Source organism: Ursus arctos, unplaced genomic scaffold, assembly GCF_023065955.2.
Source record: "Ursus arctos isolate Adak ecotype North America unplaced genomic scaffold, UrsArc2.0 scaffold_4, whole genome shotgun sequence".
In the NCBI taxonomy this organism is placed as follows: Eukaryota; Metazoa; Chordata; class Mammalia; order Carnivora; family Ursidae; genus Ursus; species Ursus arctos.
In genome coordinates this window covers 24,297,880-24,316,430 of record NW_026623056.1, presented here as the reverse complement: position 1 = coordinate 24,316,430, position 18,551 = coordinate 24,297,880, and the positions used below count along the sequence as shown (strand labels likewise).

At 40.3% G+C, this 18,551-nt stretch overlaps 1 protein-coding gene across 1 annotated transcript in view; it reads left to right on the top strand.

The window, feature by feature from the left end:
- The window catches only part of ATP13A4 (ATPase 13A4), a 124,208-nt gene that overhangs the window by 79,861 nt on the left and 25,796 nt on the right, over positions 1-18,551 (top strand). The window contains exons 13-21 of the mRNA XM_044384756.3: positions 132-193; positions 2,753-2,903; positions 4,731-4,817; positions 5,049-5,202; positions 5,785-5,896; positions 11,173-11,297; positions 15,298-15,461; positions 16,491-16,613; positions 18,041-18,120. Coding sequence (XP_044240691.2) covers positions 132-193; positions 2,753-2,903; positions 4,731-4,817; positions 5,049-5,202; positions 5,785-5,896; positions 11,173-11,297; positions 15,298-15,461; positions 16,491-16,613; positions 18,041-18,120 — 1,058 coding nt within the window. The remainder of the gene's footprint in view (positions 1-131; positions 194-2,752; positions 2,904-4,730; positions 4,818-5,048; positions 5,203-5,784; positions 5,897-11,172; positions 11,298-15,297; positions 15,462-16,490; positions 16,614-18,040; positions 18,121-18,551) is intronic.

Below are 18,551 nucleotides of genomic sequence, written 5' to 3'. Positions count from 1 at the left end.
GTCCTTCCTTGAGGTGCTGATCTCAGTAATGCGTTCGCGACATAACAGTTCTCTGTTAAAACACAGCTCGTGGGTTGTCATTATGGGGCTGTCGAATCTTCAGAGTAAACCGAGTGCTTGTTTCTGTTCAGACAGGCACCTTAACAAGGGATGGTCTGGATCTCTGGGGAGTCGTGCCCTGTGATAGAAGTGGGTGAGTATCCTGGACCGAACGCATTGGCATTTCTCTTTTCCTAGAAAAAACACTTTACATTTTTTTCTGAAAATTAATAATGATGACATTTTCACTTTGGCTTTGGAGCAGTGGTTGCCATAGTATCTTCATGTCATCTCTCTTTTTGAACACTTCCAAGTCTTATTAAAACGTGCACATCTCCCTCCACCCCACCCCTTGCCCTGTGCCATTCACAAACCTAGGAGGTGGCGGGGTTTCAAGTCCTTGCTAAAATGTAATTTGCAAAAACACAAAAACAAAAACACAAAGTAATTTGCTGTCAGCATATTAGTCAGGGGCCTGAAGTTGACCCAGGGTACCTAACCGGAGAATACCAGCACGCTGTCCCTCAGGGAGGCTCATTCCTTGTGCAAACGGAAGCCCTTGGGCGAGCCAGGAGGAAGAACACTGCATGGACTCGGGTACACGGCATTGCAGGGAGAGGAGCACCTGTGCAACCGTAGCTAATGCCCTTACTTTCCCTGGTACTGTAGTTCTGGAAACTCCACCTTAATGCCTGAAACTCCTCCTGTCTGGCCAGAAAAGGGTGGTGGGATTTGCACAGCTCTCTTGTGTGGCCCTCTTGTGGCCATGTCTGACTTTGCAGCCCTGCCTGCTTTTTCTCGCCACTCCCTCCACTTGGGATCAGAACAGGAAACATCTGACATTTACGTTTTGGTTTTTTTAATAAAGTGCTTCTCTCTCACACTTACAACTTCCACCACAGAAGCCTATATTACATAAAGGGTACATTGTGGTTCTTCTGTGTTACTCAGATGACATAGAATTTATCCATAAAAGATTTTAATTACCTGCCTTTAATACACGTTCATGTTACAATATTATTTATAAACAAGTCTCTTTCCTGGGTGGTACTTCTAGTTACTTTATTCCGCAGAAGAAACCTCTTCTAAGTATTAAGCATTCTAAAGTTCTTTCTCTCAAAGATAGATTTAGATATATTCCTGGTCTTCCCTTAACTAGAATGTTTCTGCTTCAGCTTCTAAAAAAAGCGTATGCACTTATTCAAATACGCGAGCAGCCTGAGAGCAGCGTGTTTCTTATTTCCATGTGTGTTCCTGGTGCTGTGGCATTATACCGGGTACACATAGTACGCGCATAGCAGATGTTTGCTTTATTAAAATGAACTTACTGTGTTCCATCCTTTGCTTTTCCACTTATTGAATTGACATCCTATTATTTATAAAACTGTTTATTTCTAAAAGTAGCTCGTCAAACTTAAATAAAAACAATTGATAATAATTTTAGGTTATTGATTGATTAATCAGGCCTGCCCCTCTTTCTTCCTCCTTTCCTTCCTTCCCTCAAAAAGGTCAAAGTTGGCTTTAAATAACAAGGGAAATTTAGAATTTGAAAAAACATTGATAAATTTAATTAATAATATCAGAGAAGACTGATTTAATACTAGGTAGGAAGTAAGCATCTGACTTATAAGCTATTAAGTATCTTCTCGTAAAAGGTAAGCTCATCTTTAATCGTTCTTATCTTTTTCCAAAAGGCCTGCCCAATGTGCCTGATACTTCCAGAACCATCAGAAGGCTATCTGGGCTATTTGAAAGGGATCAATCGTAAACATTCAGATAAGAATACAAGGACAAGGATGAGAGAGTGTTCTATTTATTTGTCGTGCAAACCAGGGTTTGGCCCAATCCTCAGGAACTCAGTGTTACATATCCAGAATCACGTAGTGATGAGAGTGTGTGTGCCATCTTACAAATAAGATTTTTCTCCCCCCTTATCTGTGTTTGCTTTTCAGTGGGAGCTTAACCTTCTGTGTTAGCCGCACTGCTGGTGATTGCTTAATGTTACTGAGTACGGGGGGTATGTTGAAAACCACTAAGACAACTTGAACTTTTGATATATAGTAATAGATACAATCAACAGGGTCAGTAATCAAAAAGCCAAGTGGTTTTTGAACTTGTAGGGAAGCTTGAATGCGGAAGCCAGAAAAACATATGGCTAAATTATGAGCTAACACTGTGATGTGGTTGCTTTCGAGAAGAAAAGGCGAGAGCAAACTAAGGCCATATTTAAAGAATTGCAATGTCCTTATCATGAGAAATAATAATCTGATAATGAAGACCACATTTGAAGAAAAACTACGACAAATACACACTTGTCCAATGAAGAGTAATTAGGATGGTGAGAGGTCTGGAATCTGCATATTGGGAGCACAGCCAGAGGTTCCTGTGTAGCCCCAGAGGAAGAAAAGATAATAAGAATGTGCTTCAAACTAGGGGTGATACTTCTAGTTTTTTCCATACCTCTGGAATTAAATCAGTGCTAGAGAAAGAATAAGGAAAAGAAAGAGCTTGAGAGAACCTCCAAGACCTTTCTTATACTTGCTGAACTTATAGAAGGATGATGGCTAAACGAAGCACTATTGATCTGGGGGGGTTAGAGAATGGGTACTAATGTAAACCATGCTAAATTAATTTTTAAATAGATATTTACTTTCAGAAGCTCCATTTTGGGATGGAGGGAGAGGACCGAAGCCCCTTTTCTTTTCTCCTTTAGCTTCCAGGAAATCCACAGCTTTGCCTCGGGCAGGGCTTTGCCATGGGGCCCGCTCTGTGCGGCCATGGCCAGCTGCCACTCTCTGATTCTTCTCGATGGGACCATCCAGGGAGATCCTCTGGATCTCAAGATGTTTGAAGCCACCACTTGGGTAAGACCCTGCTCTTCAGAGAAGCTCAGCAGCATCTTCAATGCCAGGACAACACAGATTTCATAGTTATTCAGTGCTTACAAGTGTGAGGTTTACAATAAAGAGTTGCGTGTAGTGGTGACAGGCAAACTAATCTAAGCCTGTTTTCCTCATTTGTACAATGCGACTAGTAATATTATCTCCATTGTAGGGTTATTGTGAGCATTAAATAGAATGATGCATTTAAAAAAAATTGCTGGCAATATGCCTGGCATTTTACAGATTAATAGGATTAATGTAATTATGATTATCATATATCTTCCAACTCTTGAGACAATATAATTATTGTGTAATTATTTTCCAACTCTTGAGCAATGTCTGGTTTTAAAGTTTTCTAGAACATGGGGATTAGGAAACAGCACTGTCCCCTGTGCTTAGGCTAACTCTTTGTTACCAAAAGTTTTATTCCTATTCATTGACTATTGATTTTGTTTCTAAAGCTAGAAACAAGAGAAAGGGAAACCATGAAAGAACTTTTGTTGAGACTTTGAAGTAGATTTAAGAACACATGGTGTAGTTCGGGACTTCCCAGTTCTGGTTTTGTCTTTGTTCTGTAGTCTGGCTTCCCAGTTCTAGTTTTGGCTCTGTTCTGATTGCTTGACCCTGTGAAGTCAGGCCTCATGTTGGGGCTTTGGCTCTCATGACCTTAAAATGACGGGACTGAATTAGATCAGCAGTGTTCCTATAAAACGAACAAACAAAACGAAACAAAACAAAACAAGGAAACCAAGCTGGAATCTTTTCTTAAAAGGAAACCTTATTTGCATGGCTGCATATAACACCCAGTACTCATCACAACATGATGTACCGTATGGTGGCTAACTGAGCATAATAACAATAAGTAAATAAATACATAAATAAATAAATAAAATGCATCTGTCTTCACACACAAAGAAAGAAACCTTATTCAGAAGCATTCTATAAAAAAACAACAGTTGGAGTTGCTGTGGTTGAGAGAGAAGAGGGGGAGTACCCAATGAAGTGTGGGAAGCGCCCTCCATCTACTTAACCGCAAGCCCACCTCCCCCCCTTGCATCCGGGTGCTCTGCTAGACCCCTGGGATACATGCGTTAGCCCCGCGGAAGGAGCCGATCTCTAGAGTCCCTTACAGCTCTAGCGGGGCATGGTTCTGCAGCAGGTTGATGTAACTTTGTCAGTCCCCCATCCTTCTTGGGTTACTGTTTCTATACCTTTAAGCAGGAATTACAATTTTCTCCCTGAGATTTTTTTCAGCGGCTGGATGATATGATTACAAAACATTTTGACATCTTTGGGTAAAAGGTTGCTTTGACTATAATTTAGGGTTATTATTTCAGCAATTACTGAGTGTTTACTGAACACTAGCCATGCACATCACAGTCCCTGCCCTGCCTGGCCCTGAGGACCGTCGATTTAAATTAGACCAAGAGGGAAGGGCAGAAACGGCTTCAAACAAAGACCCTCGCACACAAGTCTGGCTCTTCCTGCTCACTATTTTCAAGTTGAGCTCTTCAGAAGTGGAGAATGAACCTTTATGCAGCACATTCCAACAGAGAAAGCAGGACAAATTGCATGAATAATTCAGAAGTATCTGCCCTTCAAATTCTGCTGCATTTCCAATGCACTTCCCCCCCCCCCCCCATGGTGAAATAAGTCTGGTTCATCTCCATCTAGCTGAGGGAGGAGACACCAAGAATGAGGATTGAGGTGGTGTGAGGATTTTCTCAAGGGGAGAGTTTGAGCCTGGTATTAGTGGATGAACAATAAATAAATAAATCTCTACAATGAAGTATCCCATCTGTGAAATAGGAGATGGCTGTTTCTGGGGACGATTTCCACATCAAAGGAGTGCCAGCATATGCCATGGTAGTTAAACCCTGCAAAACAGCCAGCCAGGTAAGCCTTGCCTGCTATCTGCCCTACAATGCTCAAACTCAAAGGGAAAGTCTCATCAGGCCTATAATTTTAAAAGGGAACAGATGTGTCTTCTTTGAATTCCATCTGTGAAAATTGCTAAGACCACCCTCTCTGTATTTGTTAAAATAAGGATTAAGGGAGGAGTAGTTAATTCCTAACAGCTAGGAGCTATGTGGGTATGTCCCGCTCCATTCCTCATCCTACAACCAGGTCCCAGTGGAAGGAATTGCAATCCTGCATCAGTTCCCATTCTCATCAGCACTGCAGAGGATGACAGTCATTGCCCAAGAGATGGGGGGTGATCGGCTGGCATTCATGAAAGGTGCACCAGAAAGGGTGGCCAGCTTTTGCCAACCCGAGACAGGTAAGTGAATAGACTTGTAGTACGACTGACAAATCTGTATTTCCAGCCCAAATGTGTTCCACCAGCACTAGATCTAGGAATCTGATTCCCTACTGGTCATTGCTAATGTGGTGACTCAACTGGGGTCCCAAACTCAATACTTCTTTCTCACTTCCTATGTTTTCCATCTTGGTGAATGGTACTACCAATAAATGGTTGCTGGTTAATGGAGAAAAAAGAATTACATGCTTTCCCCATCTTTCTTCTTTTTTCCCCCCTCCCTTCCTCCCTTTCTTTCTTCCTCTCTTTCTTTCTTTCTTTCTTTCTTTCTTTCTTTCTTTCTTTCTTTCTTTCTTTCTTTCTCTTTCTCTTTCTCTTTCTCTTTCTCTTTCTCTCAATGCTTTATTCTCATTTCAGTTTCACTGGATCCCGAGAGATCAGTCCTAACAATATAATTATGTCTAGGGTTCCCACCAACTTATTTGTGTATCTTTTTAGAAGTGTGTTTTCTTGGGAAAGCGTTGGATCTATTTGTAAAGAATTTCTCCACCAGTACTGGATGAATAAATGTTGCATACTAATCTTGCATTATTTTCTGAACAGTACCAGCTAGTTTCGTTAGCGAACTTCAGAGTTATACAACACAGGGCTTCCGGGTTATAGCACTGGCCTACAAGAAGCTAGAAATGGATCATCACAGCACTGCCTTGACAAGGTAAGTGGGGAGGAATTGATAAGGCAGAATGGTTTGCTGGGCAGTGGACTGGGCAGTGGACTGAGCAATATAGCTTGCTGGGATTGTGTGCATAAACTGTGTCTGAACTTGGTAAACAGGGATATAGTCATCCCTGTCCTGCCGCAATCACAAAGCTGACATGAACACTGGGAGAATTTATGAGAAGTAGCTGTATAAACTATAAAATATGACGTAATTGTACAGCTTTGTGAAAACAGACATGAATATAACCAGTGTTCCAGAGAGTTTGAAATTGTGGTTATGACCCCATTTTGAACCAAACACAAGTAGCTAATTTTTTTAGAGTTAGCGAATTGGCTGAGAGTTAGAAAACATAACATTTGTCTGAAAAAAATTCTCAATAAGTACTCAACTTAATGAAACAAATAAATAGAGCTTAGATTTAACACATGATCCAGGTGATGTTTGTAAGACAGCAAGAAAAGCTTCAGAGGAGCCATTCTAGAGCAGGTTTTGATATGTAAAAGAGGTGCTTAGAAGCTAAAATGGACTGGGGTATTTATTAGTTCAAATTTGTTGTTTTATTTTCCATGGCTTGGAGATTACTGTTTATTTCGCCTTTGCTGCCACGTCCAATACTCTGCGTCAGCTTCTATGGGTAACACTGCTGTGGAGATAATCAAGGCTTCTCTTGTTATTTTGGATTTTAAATTTGGGAGGTCTAATGTAATTGTGTTCAACCCTGTCAGATTCAGATTACTGTAATTATATTTTATAGCACTTCCTTTAAGATTAAATTCGTATGTAATGCGATCTGCACATACGCTCCGTACAAAATAAATATAATGCCGACTTCTATAGTAAAAATAGAAGCAAAAATACAATTCATGACAAAAAGTAATAATTCAGCATTTGCTCAGCTGACACCATTAAATCAAACTGAAGCAATATGTTGCTTGCACCTGTGTGTAGAATCACAGCGGTGGGGGGGGGGGGGGCTGCAACAGCTAGGAGTGCAGACTGACACAGGTGTGTTTACATAGTGAAGTCTCCAATACCACCAGCGGTCGTGCCGTCAGTGAGATGACCCTGAGATGGTTACAAATTCTTGGTTAAGCTGAATAATTTATATAATTCATTTACATGGTAGTTACATTCCTGAAAAATTCAGCTGAATATCAAAAATGTCACTTTGTGTTTATATGTAAAACACAGCAAGGGGAAGTATAAAAATTTGTATTTGTTTAATATAATATTAGTAGAATTAGGTATACACTAATAACATGGTGTACTATATAGCATAATAGCAGTACATTATAAACAGTATAAGCCTATACTGGCTTAGGAAAGTATAAATGATTTTTTAATGTCCATGAATGTCCTGTAAAATATTCAAAAGGCATGTGGGATGTAGGAGAATTCTTCATTGTGCATTGGTCATTGCAGAAAATCATGCAGAGATGCCTAAAAAGTATCCAGAATGTCCTCTAGAGGCACTCCCGTTGAGAACCACCCAAATGCCCCAACTTGGTCACTTTGCGAAAGGGCAGAGAGGGCGGTAGCTCATGGAAAACCACTGAGTATTGGATTCCGTGGCCAGCTTAAATTGACCCTTAAAACTTTGGCTATTACAACTCTGGATATTTGTTGTAATTTAATTGATGCAAGCCATTCAAGTTACTCAAGTCAGAGAGCTAAGAGTGAACTTTGAGGGGCGCCTGGGTGACTCAGTCGTTAAGCGTCTGCCTTCGGCTCAGGGCGTGATCTCGGAGTCCTGGGATCGAGCCCCACATCAGGCTCCTCCACTGGGAGCCTGCTTCTTCCTCTCCCACTGCCCCTGCCTGTGTTCCCTCTCTCGCTGGCTGTCTCTCTCTCTGTCAAATAAATAAATAAAACCTTTTAAAAATAAATAAATAAATAAAAGTGAACTTTGAGAGTGGAGCTCACATTTTAAGGAAAAGAAAACTTGGGTCCAGGGTGTTGCAGAATTGAGAATGGAAATTTGTTTCCTGAGAACCCATTGGCAGATATATATATCAAGACTCTGGCTGCTTTGCTGCTGCCTTTGATTATTACAATAAAATATTTGTATATCTACAAGTTTCAAAATCATGGCTTTGGGGCTGGTGCGGATAACAAAGCACTAAATGGTAAAGGTACATGAGCAACAGGGAATGATGAGGGCTGGGGCACACAGGAGAGTATATGCCGTGGCTGACAGCATTGAAATTCCCACTTTTCAAAGTCTGGTAAGATCTAAACACTTGTAGGATCTAATCTCAGGTTGTCAGTTTGCCCTCCTTGTGCTAAAGCCACATCAACACCACATCTACTCCTCGCTAAGCTAATTTACCTGACCTTTGCTAATCCCTAATTAGAGCAGAACACCCTTTCTTTCTGGGGGCGGGGGGGATGTGTGTGTGTGTGTGTGTGTGTGTGTGTGTATTTACTCAAAGTCTTCCAGCACTGATATCATCATTTCCTTGTGTGTTCTTGGCCCACCTTTTGCATATTTCAACCTTTAAAAATGGCATGGATTTTAAAAGCATGAGGTGTAATCTCATGGATGACAATGCTGCCTTTGTATTATATCCCCCATTCTTTATTATTTTTGGATGTTTCAGGAAGAGGTATAATTTTCTGTGCAGGAAGCAGGAAAAGATATCTCACTATTCCAAGTTGCAGAGCTTGAGATCCCTCAAGAGACCACTTCTCTTTACTTCTTGGTGCATATTGAAACTCATGAAAAGAAGAATCATGTAGTGTGAGAGCTAGAAGAGATCTTGGAGATCGATTAGTTTTACCATCTTATTTTACAAAATAAGAAATAGATTACCAGACAAAGAAAGTGATTTGCCCATGGTCATACAGCAAAGTAGTGGTAGATCTGGGATTAGAAGTATAGTCTCCTGATTATTGTGTATTGAACCCTATGAACACCATGTACCAGAGGAACCAGAAATAGGAGTGCCAAGGTAGGCTGCAGACTATGTCAGATAGTAGCTCCTGTGGCCATTTTCTGTCTTTCTTTCTTTTTTCTTCCTTCCTTCCTTCCTTCCTTCCTTCCTTTCTTTCTTTCTTTCTTTCTTTCTTTCTTTCTTTCTTTCTTTCTTTCTTTCTTTCCTTTTTTGATTTTATTTATTTATTTGACAGAGAGTGAGACAGCCAGTGAGAGAGGGAACACAAGCAGGGGGAGTGGGAGAGGGAGAAGCAGGCTCCCAGCGGAGCAGGGAGCCTGATGCGGGGCTCGATCTCAGGATCCTAGGATCACGCCCTGAGCCAAAGGCAGACACTTAATGACTGAGCCACCCAGGCGCCCCAATGTGGCCATTTTCTTGACCCAGTCTGGTGCCTTGTGGTTGGCTTCTGTCCTATCATCTCTGAAAATATCTAAAGCCTGAGGCTTTGGATACAAGGGCCACTAGAAAGATTGGAGAACCTCAATCAGGGATGAACTAAGTTATCATTCAAAGAACAGCTCAAGTATTTTCTGTTCCAGAAAAGTTTCTGCAATCACTCCACCCAAAAATGATTACGCTTTCCTCTCTGACTCCATAGGACCATTTTTTGTACATCATGGTACTTTCCCCAGCCTTCCATACAACTGAGGTGGTCAAGTCGAATGCTGTCCTGCTGGCTAAACATGAAATCTCTGGAGTTAGGGGCTACTGTAGTTTCTGCATATTCTGTCCTCTCTTCCTTAGTCCTGTTCTTTTCACCGATTTAGGTATTTAGTAAATGATTAATCACTTGACAGACTGACTGGCTTCGCTTTCCATGAGAACCCATTGGCAGCAGGATTTCTGGAAGAGGAAATAAATTTTCCTAGGCTGCCTGTCAAAAAAATGGTCACATCAGACACCTGGCTGAGCACTTTTGCTGTGTTGGGCATCACGTGCATGCTGTTGAGCCTGTTACTGAACCAGGCAGGTTTGATCTCAAGTTGTTGAGACAGATCAAATAGCAAAGAGTGGTGAATGATACATGAAAAAATAAAGTGCATGTTACTCTGAGGTAGAGGTAAGATGCTGAGAGAGCAATTATTTCTACCTGGGGAGATTTCTATGTGGAGGTACATGTGAACTGGTCCTCAAAATATAAATGGGAAGTTAAATGGCAGATCATGGGGGAACTCACAGCCTTTTCCATGAGATAAGAAAGAATGTCTTATGGCAGTCCAGAGCAAATGTTTTGAAATGGTTGAGTACAGAGCATAACCATGATGGCTGGTTCACTTTGTCTGGAGGTTAGGGTAGTTGAAGAATTTAGTGATAGAGAAACCTGGGAAGATAGTTTGGAACCAGATTATGCAGAGACTTAATGCTGGGTTCAGAAGAATGGGGAGTTCCTGGGGTCAGTAATGCCAACTATGCCCACTTTCTTCCAGCAACTCTGGTGGAGGTGTTAGTAGTGTCCTAGGAACATGACTAACTCTAGTCCATGCCCCCCGCTGACATGAGGCCCAGCATTGAGATGCCCATGGCAAGCAAGGCCAGGTGCTTTCCTGGGTGCTGCTTATATCCATATTTCAGCCAGAATTAGGCAATGCTGGTGTCTTGTTCTTATGTCTGCTAGAGGTGTCTAGGTCTCAGATAAATGGATCATGGGAGAATTTTTGGACCCCCACCCCCAAAAGTACTCCCCTGCACTTAATTCTGTGGAATGTCTTGGTAATGTTCTTGTGATGAATGGGAGCCTCAGAGACCCCGCTTCCTTGCAGAAACATTCACACTTTATGTAAAAGAGCAATGCTGCCCTCTGAGGGAGGAAGAGATGGGAGGAGCTTGGCTTTAGAAGAGGGGCTGTTTTTTGAGCCTCCTATCTCCTGGGGCTAAAATAGTATTGCTTAGCGGCTTGGATTCTGGAGAAACTGGTATTTTGTTTTCTTGTTCTTGAACCTCACTGACTTTTCATGATGTTCTGTACCAGAGCTAGAACTCCTCTCTTTTGGCCGCTAACAAGTGAGATGCTGGAAATCAGACTAGCCACAGCAGAAAGAAGACTTTGGGTCATTCAAGTCATTCTCTATGAAAGTTAAAGCACACCTTTTGCTTAATAAATACTCTTTCTTCCAATTGATTCAGTCAGAGTAAATGTCTCAGTGTCCTTCATGTCCCCTCCTGTCTTCTTTCTGGGTATTTCCTAGCATGTATTCAGTGGTTAAGGAATGGTGCTTAAGTGGGTAAGCTGGTAGGAACTCTGATAGGAACATATTTGCCCTTGTTTTTGTTTTGCTTCCCCTAAGAAAGACCATAATGTGCTATTTCTGCTCAATTATATGTATATATTTCCAGGGACACAGTAGAATCAGACCTGATATTTCTGGGATTGCTCATCTTGGAGAATCGGTTGAAGGATGAGACAAAACCCGTTCTGGAAGAGCTCATCTCAGCCCGGATAAGGACTGTAATGGTCACAGGTATAGAACAAAGTGTACGTGAAAACAGAAAGAATTTGATGTGGAAATAGACAAGATTCACTCATTTCCTAAAGATTGTTGACTACCTCCTGTGGGTTGGACACCATTCTAGGTATTGGAGATCGTCAACAGAAAAGGCAAAGTTACTGCTCTCGCCAAGTTTCTATTCAGGTGGGGTGAGATAGAAAATCAATCGATCGATCAAATAAGTAGCTAGCAATAAGAGTTATGAAGTACATGGAATAAAACAGGGTGATGTGGTAAAGCATGTCTGATGGGCTAATTTGTACGTGGTGTCCTCTTGGAGAGGGGCTATTTGAGATAACACCTGCCTGATAAGAAGATGTGAGCCATCAAAAATGATGATTTTTGTTGTTAAATGTTAGAGGAAGAGAAATGCTTAGTCAGTGTGGTCTGCAAACTGCACTGAAGGCCCATCAATAATGAGACTTGTGATTCTGGTGGTAATAAATGCTATCCCCGTACTTCTCTCAAACCTCAAGTCATACAAACAGGGGAGTGGTGAGAAAGGATCTTGCAAGAGAAGTGTGTGGAATTTCTTAATGAATGCTTCTGAGTGGAATAGATGATTTCTTAATGCATTCATTTATTTGAGTGTGTGCCTTTCTTTCCCTGCTTTTAAGTCAGATGCATTTAACTCTGATAATTGTGTCACCAAGATACAGTAGTTCCCCACCAGAGCCCATATTCCCCAGTCCACTTCCCCTGAACCCAACATCACTGCGGGGAACTCTAGGATACTTCTACTTTCTCCTCTGTACCTGCTAATTTACTACTGAGAATTCCCCTTACATTATGATGCTTCTGTTTCAAATATCTTTATTTAGCACTTATTTGACACATTCTCACAATCTATCCTTAGTACTGAAATAAGAACACATCATTCTGTACCCTACCTCTTCACTTCTGCCCTCACATAGGAATTTTGTTCTGTTTCTTGGCTTGCTTACTTACTTATTATTTTTTTTCTCAAGACTTGTCCTTGGACAGGATGGAAGGGTGATATGCTCTCTGATTTCTTGCACATCCCAGATATCTTTCTTTGCCCTGACAGGTGAATGATATCTTGCCTGGGTATAGGATTTGGGGGTTCTGGTCCTTTTTTTTTTTTTTTAATGATGTCTAGTTGTTATTTAAAGTCTAATGCTAGTCCACTGTAGGTAATTTGTTCTCTTTTGTATATAATCTTTTTCTTCAATTTTGGAGTTTAGACGTACTACCAGGGTATGTCTATATGTTTGTCTTTTTGTCATTAATTTAGTATGGAACATAGCACTTTTAATCTATCTTCTTTTTGTCAGGGAAATTTCTTCTGTTGTTCATTTAATTATTGCCTTCGTTCTGTCTCTTCCTTTTTCCCTTCTGGAATTTCTATTATTCACATGATAGGCTTCCTGGATCTATCCTCTCAGTCTCTTATCTTTTTTTCTTGTGATTCTTGTATTTGTTATAATTTTGCTTTGTGCTTTAAGATTTTTTTTGCATCCAGTTTTTCCAAACCACAGACTCAGGTTCCAAAAATGACCATTAAGTCCCTCAAATCACCTCTTAAATGTTAAGTTCTGAAATCATGTTTTGGGATGAAAATGGCCCTTAAAAACCTTTCCTTTTTTTTTTTCTTTTGGTGGTGGTGGGGGGAGAGGAGGGCACCTTTGAGTTTTCTTAAGTGCATTCATTATTTGTAATGTTTTAATGCAGGTTTCATCCATCTTCGGCAACTGCTCTATTTTGCCTGTCACGTGTTCTGATTGTTCTGCTTGACCTTTTCCTATTTAGCTTCTGGGGTTTCTTAAATAGGTTGTTATATTTCTCTGTCAGATGATTGAGGCTCAGGCCGGGGCTGAATATCCCAAACAGTTGAACTTCTGGAGTGATAGATCGCAAACTTGTCCTGTGTTGCGAAGCAGCCCAACTCTTGGTGCCCTGCTGAGGCATGTAAGGACACCTCTTAGCTCTCAGGGCTCCAGCCTCAGGGTAGCAAAGCTCTTGCCCACAGGTTAGCTCTTCTGGAGATTCTTGTAAGTACTTTGGTAGAAACCTGAAGAAAGCCATGTTAGGGATAGTCATCCAGGTGTTATATTATTTATCGTTTAGTGGTTGCTCTAGGAGTCACAACATCTGTACCTACCCTTTCAAGAAGGCTTACAACCATAAAAATCCTCTGCCTTCTCTCCTTTATGTTATAGTTGTCATGTATATGCAACAAATTATCTTAGTTTCCCTTCCTCTAAGAATGTCTTTATTTCTCTTCATTTCTGAAGGATACTTTCACTAGCTATAGGAGTCTGAGTTGACTGTTCTTTCTTCAGCACTTCAAGGATATTCCACTAGCATCTTGCCTCCATGATTTTTGATGAGAAGTCTCTGATAATTCAAATAATAATTCCCTAATATATAATATGTTGTTTTCTCTAGCTGCTTTTAAGATATTTTCTTTATCTTTGTTTTTTAGAAGTTTGATTATAATGTTTCTGGGTATGGTTCTCACTGAGTTTATCTTGCTTGGGATTCACTGAACTTCTTAAATTTATAAATTTAAATCTTTTACCATATTTGGGAACTTTTCTGCTTTATTTCTTCAAAATATTTTTTTCCTATTCTCATTCCTTTCTCCTGTCCTTCCTGGACTCTAATGACATGAATATTGTTATTCTTCCATCTCCATCCTTTTTGTTTTTAAATGTTTCCCTCTGTGTTTCAGATTGTATAACTTCTATTGAATTATCTTCAAATGCACTGACTCCTTTTCCTGTCATCTCCATTCTGCTCTTGAGAGCATCCAATGAATTTTTTACTTCAGTCATTATATTGTTTGAGTCTGAAGTTGCAATTTGGTTCTTATTTATAGGGTATATTTTTTTCTCTTGAGAACTTCTATCTTGTCATTTATTTTAAGAGTGTTCACCTTCACCTCATGGAGGAGGCTTATAAGAGCTGCTTTAAAAATATTGTCTAGTAAGTCTGACATCTGGGTCATCCTTGGACAAGCAACTGTTGATTTTTTTTTCTTGAGAATTGACCACATTTGCCAGGTTTTTTTGTATGTTGAATATCGTGAACATTTGACTATTATATTATGAGACTTTGGACCCTGTTAAATCCTCTGGAGAATGTTGAGGTTGTTTGTTTGTTTGTTTGTTTGTTTGTTTTAGCAAGCAAAAATCTAGGACATGAGAGGTGATTAATATCATAGTTCAGCTCTTGAGCCTTCGGCTCTTCTCTGGGTTTGTTCCGTACGTGCGCAACTCTGAGTTGACTTCATGTACTGGTTAGTCTTGTTGTCTCGCTTGTCTCCTTTCTTGGGTCTGCCTCATACTTCTTCAGCCTTCAGGCTCTTTTTTTGTGGTTTCTCTGACCAAAAAGACTAAGTTTCTCTTGGAGTTTTAGCTTCTTTCACAGCTGTGGGACTGGGGTTCACAGTCAGGTCAAACACGTGAGAGGAAAGAGAAAAAACAAAAAAAAGCCAAGAATATCACCTCCTTGTAGATTGTTTCTCCAGATTCGACTCCCTTCCATATTCTGCCTGCTTATGTTTACTTTTCAAAATCCTTAGATAGTTGCTTTTTGTATTTTGCCCATAGTTTTCCAATGTAATCAGTGGGAGAGATAGATTTTAGTGGTTTTATTCTAGTTTGGCTGAAAGTGGAACCACCTGATACTATATTAAATCGGTGGGATTTTGCTAAACGTTTACCAAGCTAACAAATGATGGAAATAGATTTGAGATTTGCCTTTTTATTTTTTCCTTCCACTCTTTGGGAAAAAAAGGACTGGTAGGTTATGAAGTAACCAGATGAAAAGCAACAAGAATCACAAAAAGGATCATGAATCCATGGAGAATCAGAGTGAGAGAGACTAAGAAATTATTTCTTTCCACACCTAAAATAAGTTCTGAACCCCTTACCCTGGTTTTCCAGAGCATACACGAATTGATTCTATTTCTTCAACCTCATCGTGCTATACTCCTCCTTCCTTGTAGGTGACAATCTTCAGACTGCAATAACAGTGGCCAGAAAGTCTGGAATGGTTTCTGAAAGCCAAAAAGTCATTCTTATTGAAGCAAATGAAACCACTGCGTCCTCATCAGCATCTATAACTTGGAAATTAGTAGAAGACAAGAAACACATTGCATACAGTAATCAGGTATACCTAAAAACAGAACTTCTGCCATATTATGGCTCACAGTGTTAGCTACTGAGCAGCTTTGAGTAGCCGAGGGGTACAGGTACCTAGGGTCAACATATTTCTCCAAATGTCTAACACGTATGCTGTCTGAAGAGCTCCTATCAGTTTCTCATACTGTCTTACTGAGCTTTAATGTATAGTGCTTTCCTGGATGCTGGGAAGAATCCATTCTTTTTTTTTTTTCCCCAAAGATTTTATTTATTTATTTGTCAGAGAGAGATAGCACAAGTAGGGGGAGTGTCAGGCAGAGGGAAAGGGAGAAGCAGGCTCCCCCCTGAGCAGGGAGCCCGATGTGGGACTCGAACCCAGGACCCCTGGGATCATGACCTGAGCTGAAGGCAGACACCTAACCAACTGAGCCACCCAGGTGCCCTAAGAATCCATTCTTTTAAGCGTAATAAAGTTGTTGGCTTTATATGAGAACGAATGTAGTAAGCAGGACTGTGAATCTAATTTCTCATCTTCCTCTTGCTTGCTAGCCATCCCACTGGGTCCATAGGAGATTTAGTCCCTGGGAAAGAAACTGCTGTGTGCATTGGAAAATTAGACTATGTCTTCTGGGTGGGAAAAAAGTTGTATTCATTTATTCCCAATCTTGTCAGTATCTTATCTCTATTGTGTCCTTGTGGGATAATATTAATTCTGTAAGAAAACAAATTGTAAGTTCTCACTTCAGGGAGAGATTTGTTAAGCTGCAGTGCTCTGTATTTTACACTTGAAATGTGTGAAATGTGCTCTTCTCTGGGACTCACCAAGATCAAATCAGGATGAGAACAAGACATGAGTAAGTGTTATTCTCCTATTCACTAGAGGCTGTAATGTGCAAAGATTGATCCAGCAAAGAGAAAGTGCCTCTCTGAGGAATCAGGGCTGGAGTGTGACTTTTAAAGAGAGACCCCAGACTGTCATCATTGCCTTCTCTTCAATATATTTGTTGTCCTTTACCACTCTATCAAGTATCTAAAGTAACTGTGTCTTGCTTTGCAGGATAATTACATTAATATCAGGGAAGAAGTCTCTGATAATGGCAGAGAAGGAAGTTACCATTTTGCCTTAAGTGGAAAATCCTTTCAGGTTATAAGTCAACATTTCAGCAGCCTACTGCCAAAGGTAAGTTCTAAGAGGCTATCAGTCTCCCAGTAAAGATGCTGATGATGTCACTTACAGAGCATATTCCTAAGTAATTTCAAGCCTTTCAATAGGTAAGATATACCTATTGAATATATCATAAAAGATGTGAATATTTTTGTTGTCTCATTTCCTACTAGATTTAAAATTAGTGAATTTCATTAGCCAATTTCTTATCATCTATAGGAATAGAGTATTAGGGACTTCTCAAGCCATAAAGATTGCTTTTGGGTGGCTGTCTTTATATACCATGGTGAGGGGTCTCCTAGTATAGTGGAAATCCAGCAGTTATACAGGAAGACAGGCTAAGAATAGAGGAGTTCCATTAGGTTTTTGATAGAGAACCTCTATACAAAAGAGGGTCAAACTTAACACTTTCCTGATGAAGAACAAACTCATAGTGGGGCAGGTAAGTTTTATATATAACATGTAGACAAACTAGAAAAAGACTATATCCAGTGTAATCTAAAGATAAATTGTTTTTATTTTATTTTTTATTCAATTGCTTATCCTCTTAGGTACTATTTAGGGAAAAAAAGAATAAAGATTTTGAGGCTGATCAAATGTTAAGCTGGCGTTTCTGTCAAAAAGAGCAGGGAATGTGGAGATCCAACACAGAAGAATTTAAACTCTATAGGATAAAGCTCAGGTGGATGGAGCTGGTGTAGGTTTAATATATCCAAACCATCAATGTTCCATAGCTCAAATTAGGCTTGGATTATCAGCTGAGTTTCAAAATTGGTCAAGTCCAGACGGCATGGTTAAATCAAAGACCACAAATTGTCACTATTTCATCCTTAGGCTGTTTTTCTGCTAGTTCTGAACAATTTTCTGAGAAACAGTTACCCCCTTTCCTTTTCCTGGGATGTTAATCTCTAGATATCTTGCAATTTCTCCTACTCTGCTGGTTTAAGATTCCATTAAGCTTGGGTTTTTTTTTTTTAAGATTTTATTTATTAATTTGACAGAGAGAGATAGCGAGAGAGGGAACACAAGCAGGGGGAGTGGGAGAGGAAGAAGCAGGCTCCTAGTGGAGGAGCCTGATGTGGGGCTCGATCCCAGAACGCTGGGATCACGCCCTGAGCCGAAGGCAGACGCTTAAGGACTGCGCCACCCAGGCGCCCCAAGCTTGGGTTTTTTTGACCACATTCTCTATGGCAGCTCAACTAAATTCCTGAAGATCATCATTTTAATCAATATTTTTATTGCATCTTTACTGATTTTTGGTCTCCTTGGTCACTTATTTGACGACCAAGGTCTCAATGTCTTAAAATTCAAAAATGGACTTCTTGGAAACAAACTATTTTTGCCATTCATGGATTTTATTACCCAGTCAGTGTTCTGAGTATTATCAATTACCTCATGTATGGCTAACTGACATGATAAAGTTTCTCTTGTGTTCCTTACAGATACTGATCAATGGGACCATCTTTGCAAGAATGTCTCCCGGGCAGAAATCCAGTCTGGTGGAGGAATTTCAGAAACTGGAGTAGGTTCTTTGCCATGTCAGGTGGTAGAAGTGCCTGGAGGCATGACAGTCAGGGAGTGTGTAAGAGGTACAGGAAGTCACCTACTTTGGCTAAGGCAGTGGTTCTTAACCTAAGTGCATATGACAGTCACTTCAGGAGTTTTAAAAAAGTAGCAATACCAGGATCCCATTGTCCCAAGACTCTGATTCAGTTGCTCATGTGAGGCTTGGACATCGGTGTTTTTTCAAAGCTCCTCAAATAAGTCAATTTTGCATCCAGAGTTGAGAACTACTGGACTAGAACATATGGGGCACGAAAGTGTGTGGTGAGGAATGGACCTGGAAGTGTAGTTTGAGTTCAGCTCCTGAGGTACAATGAGAATTTAGACTTTATTTTTCTAAGTTATCATCACAGTTCTGATGTATGGAGATTCATATGGCAAGAGATTCAC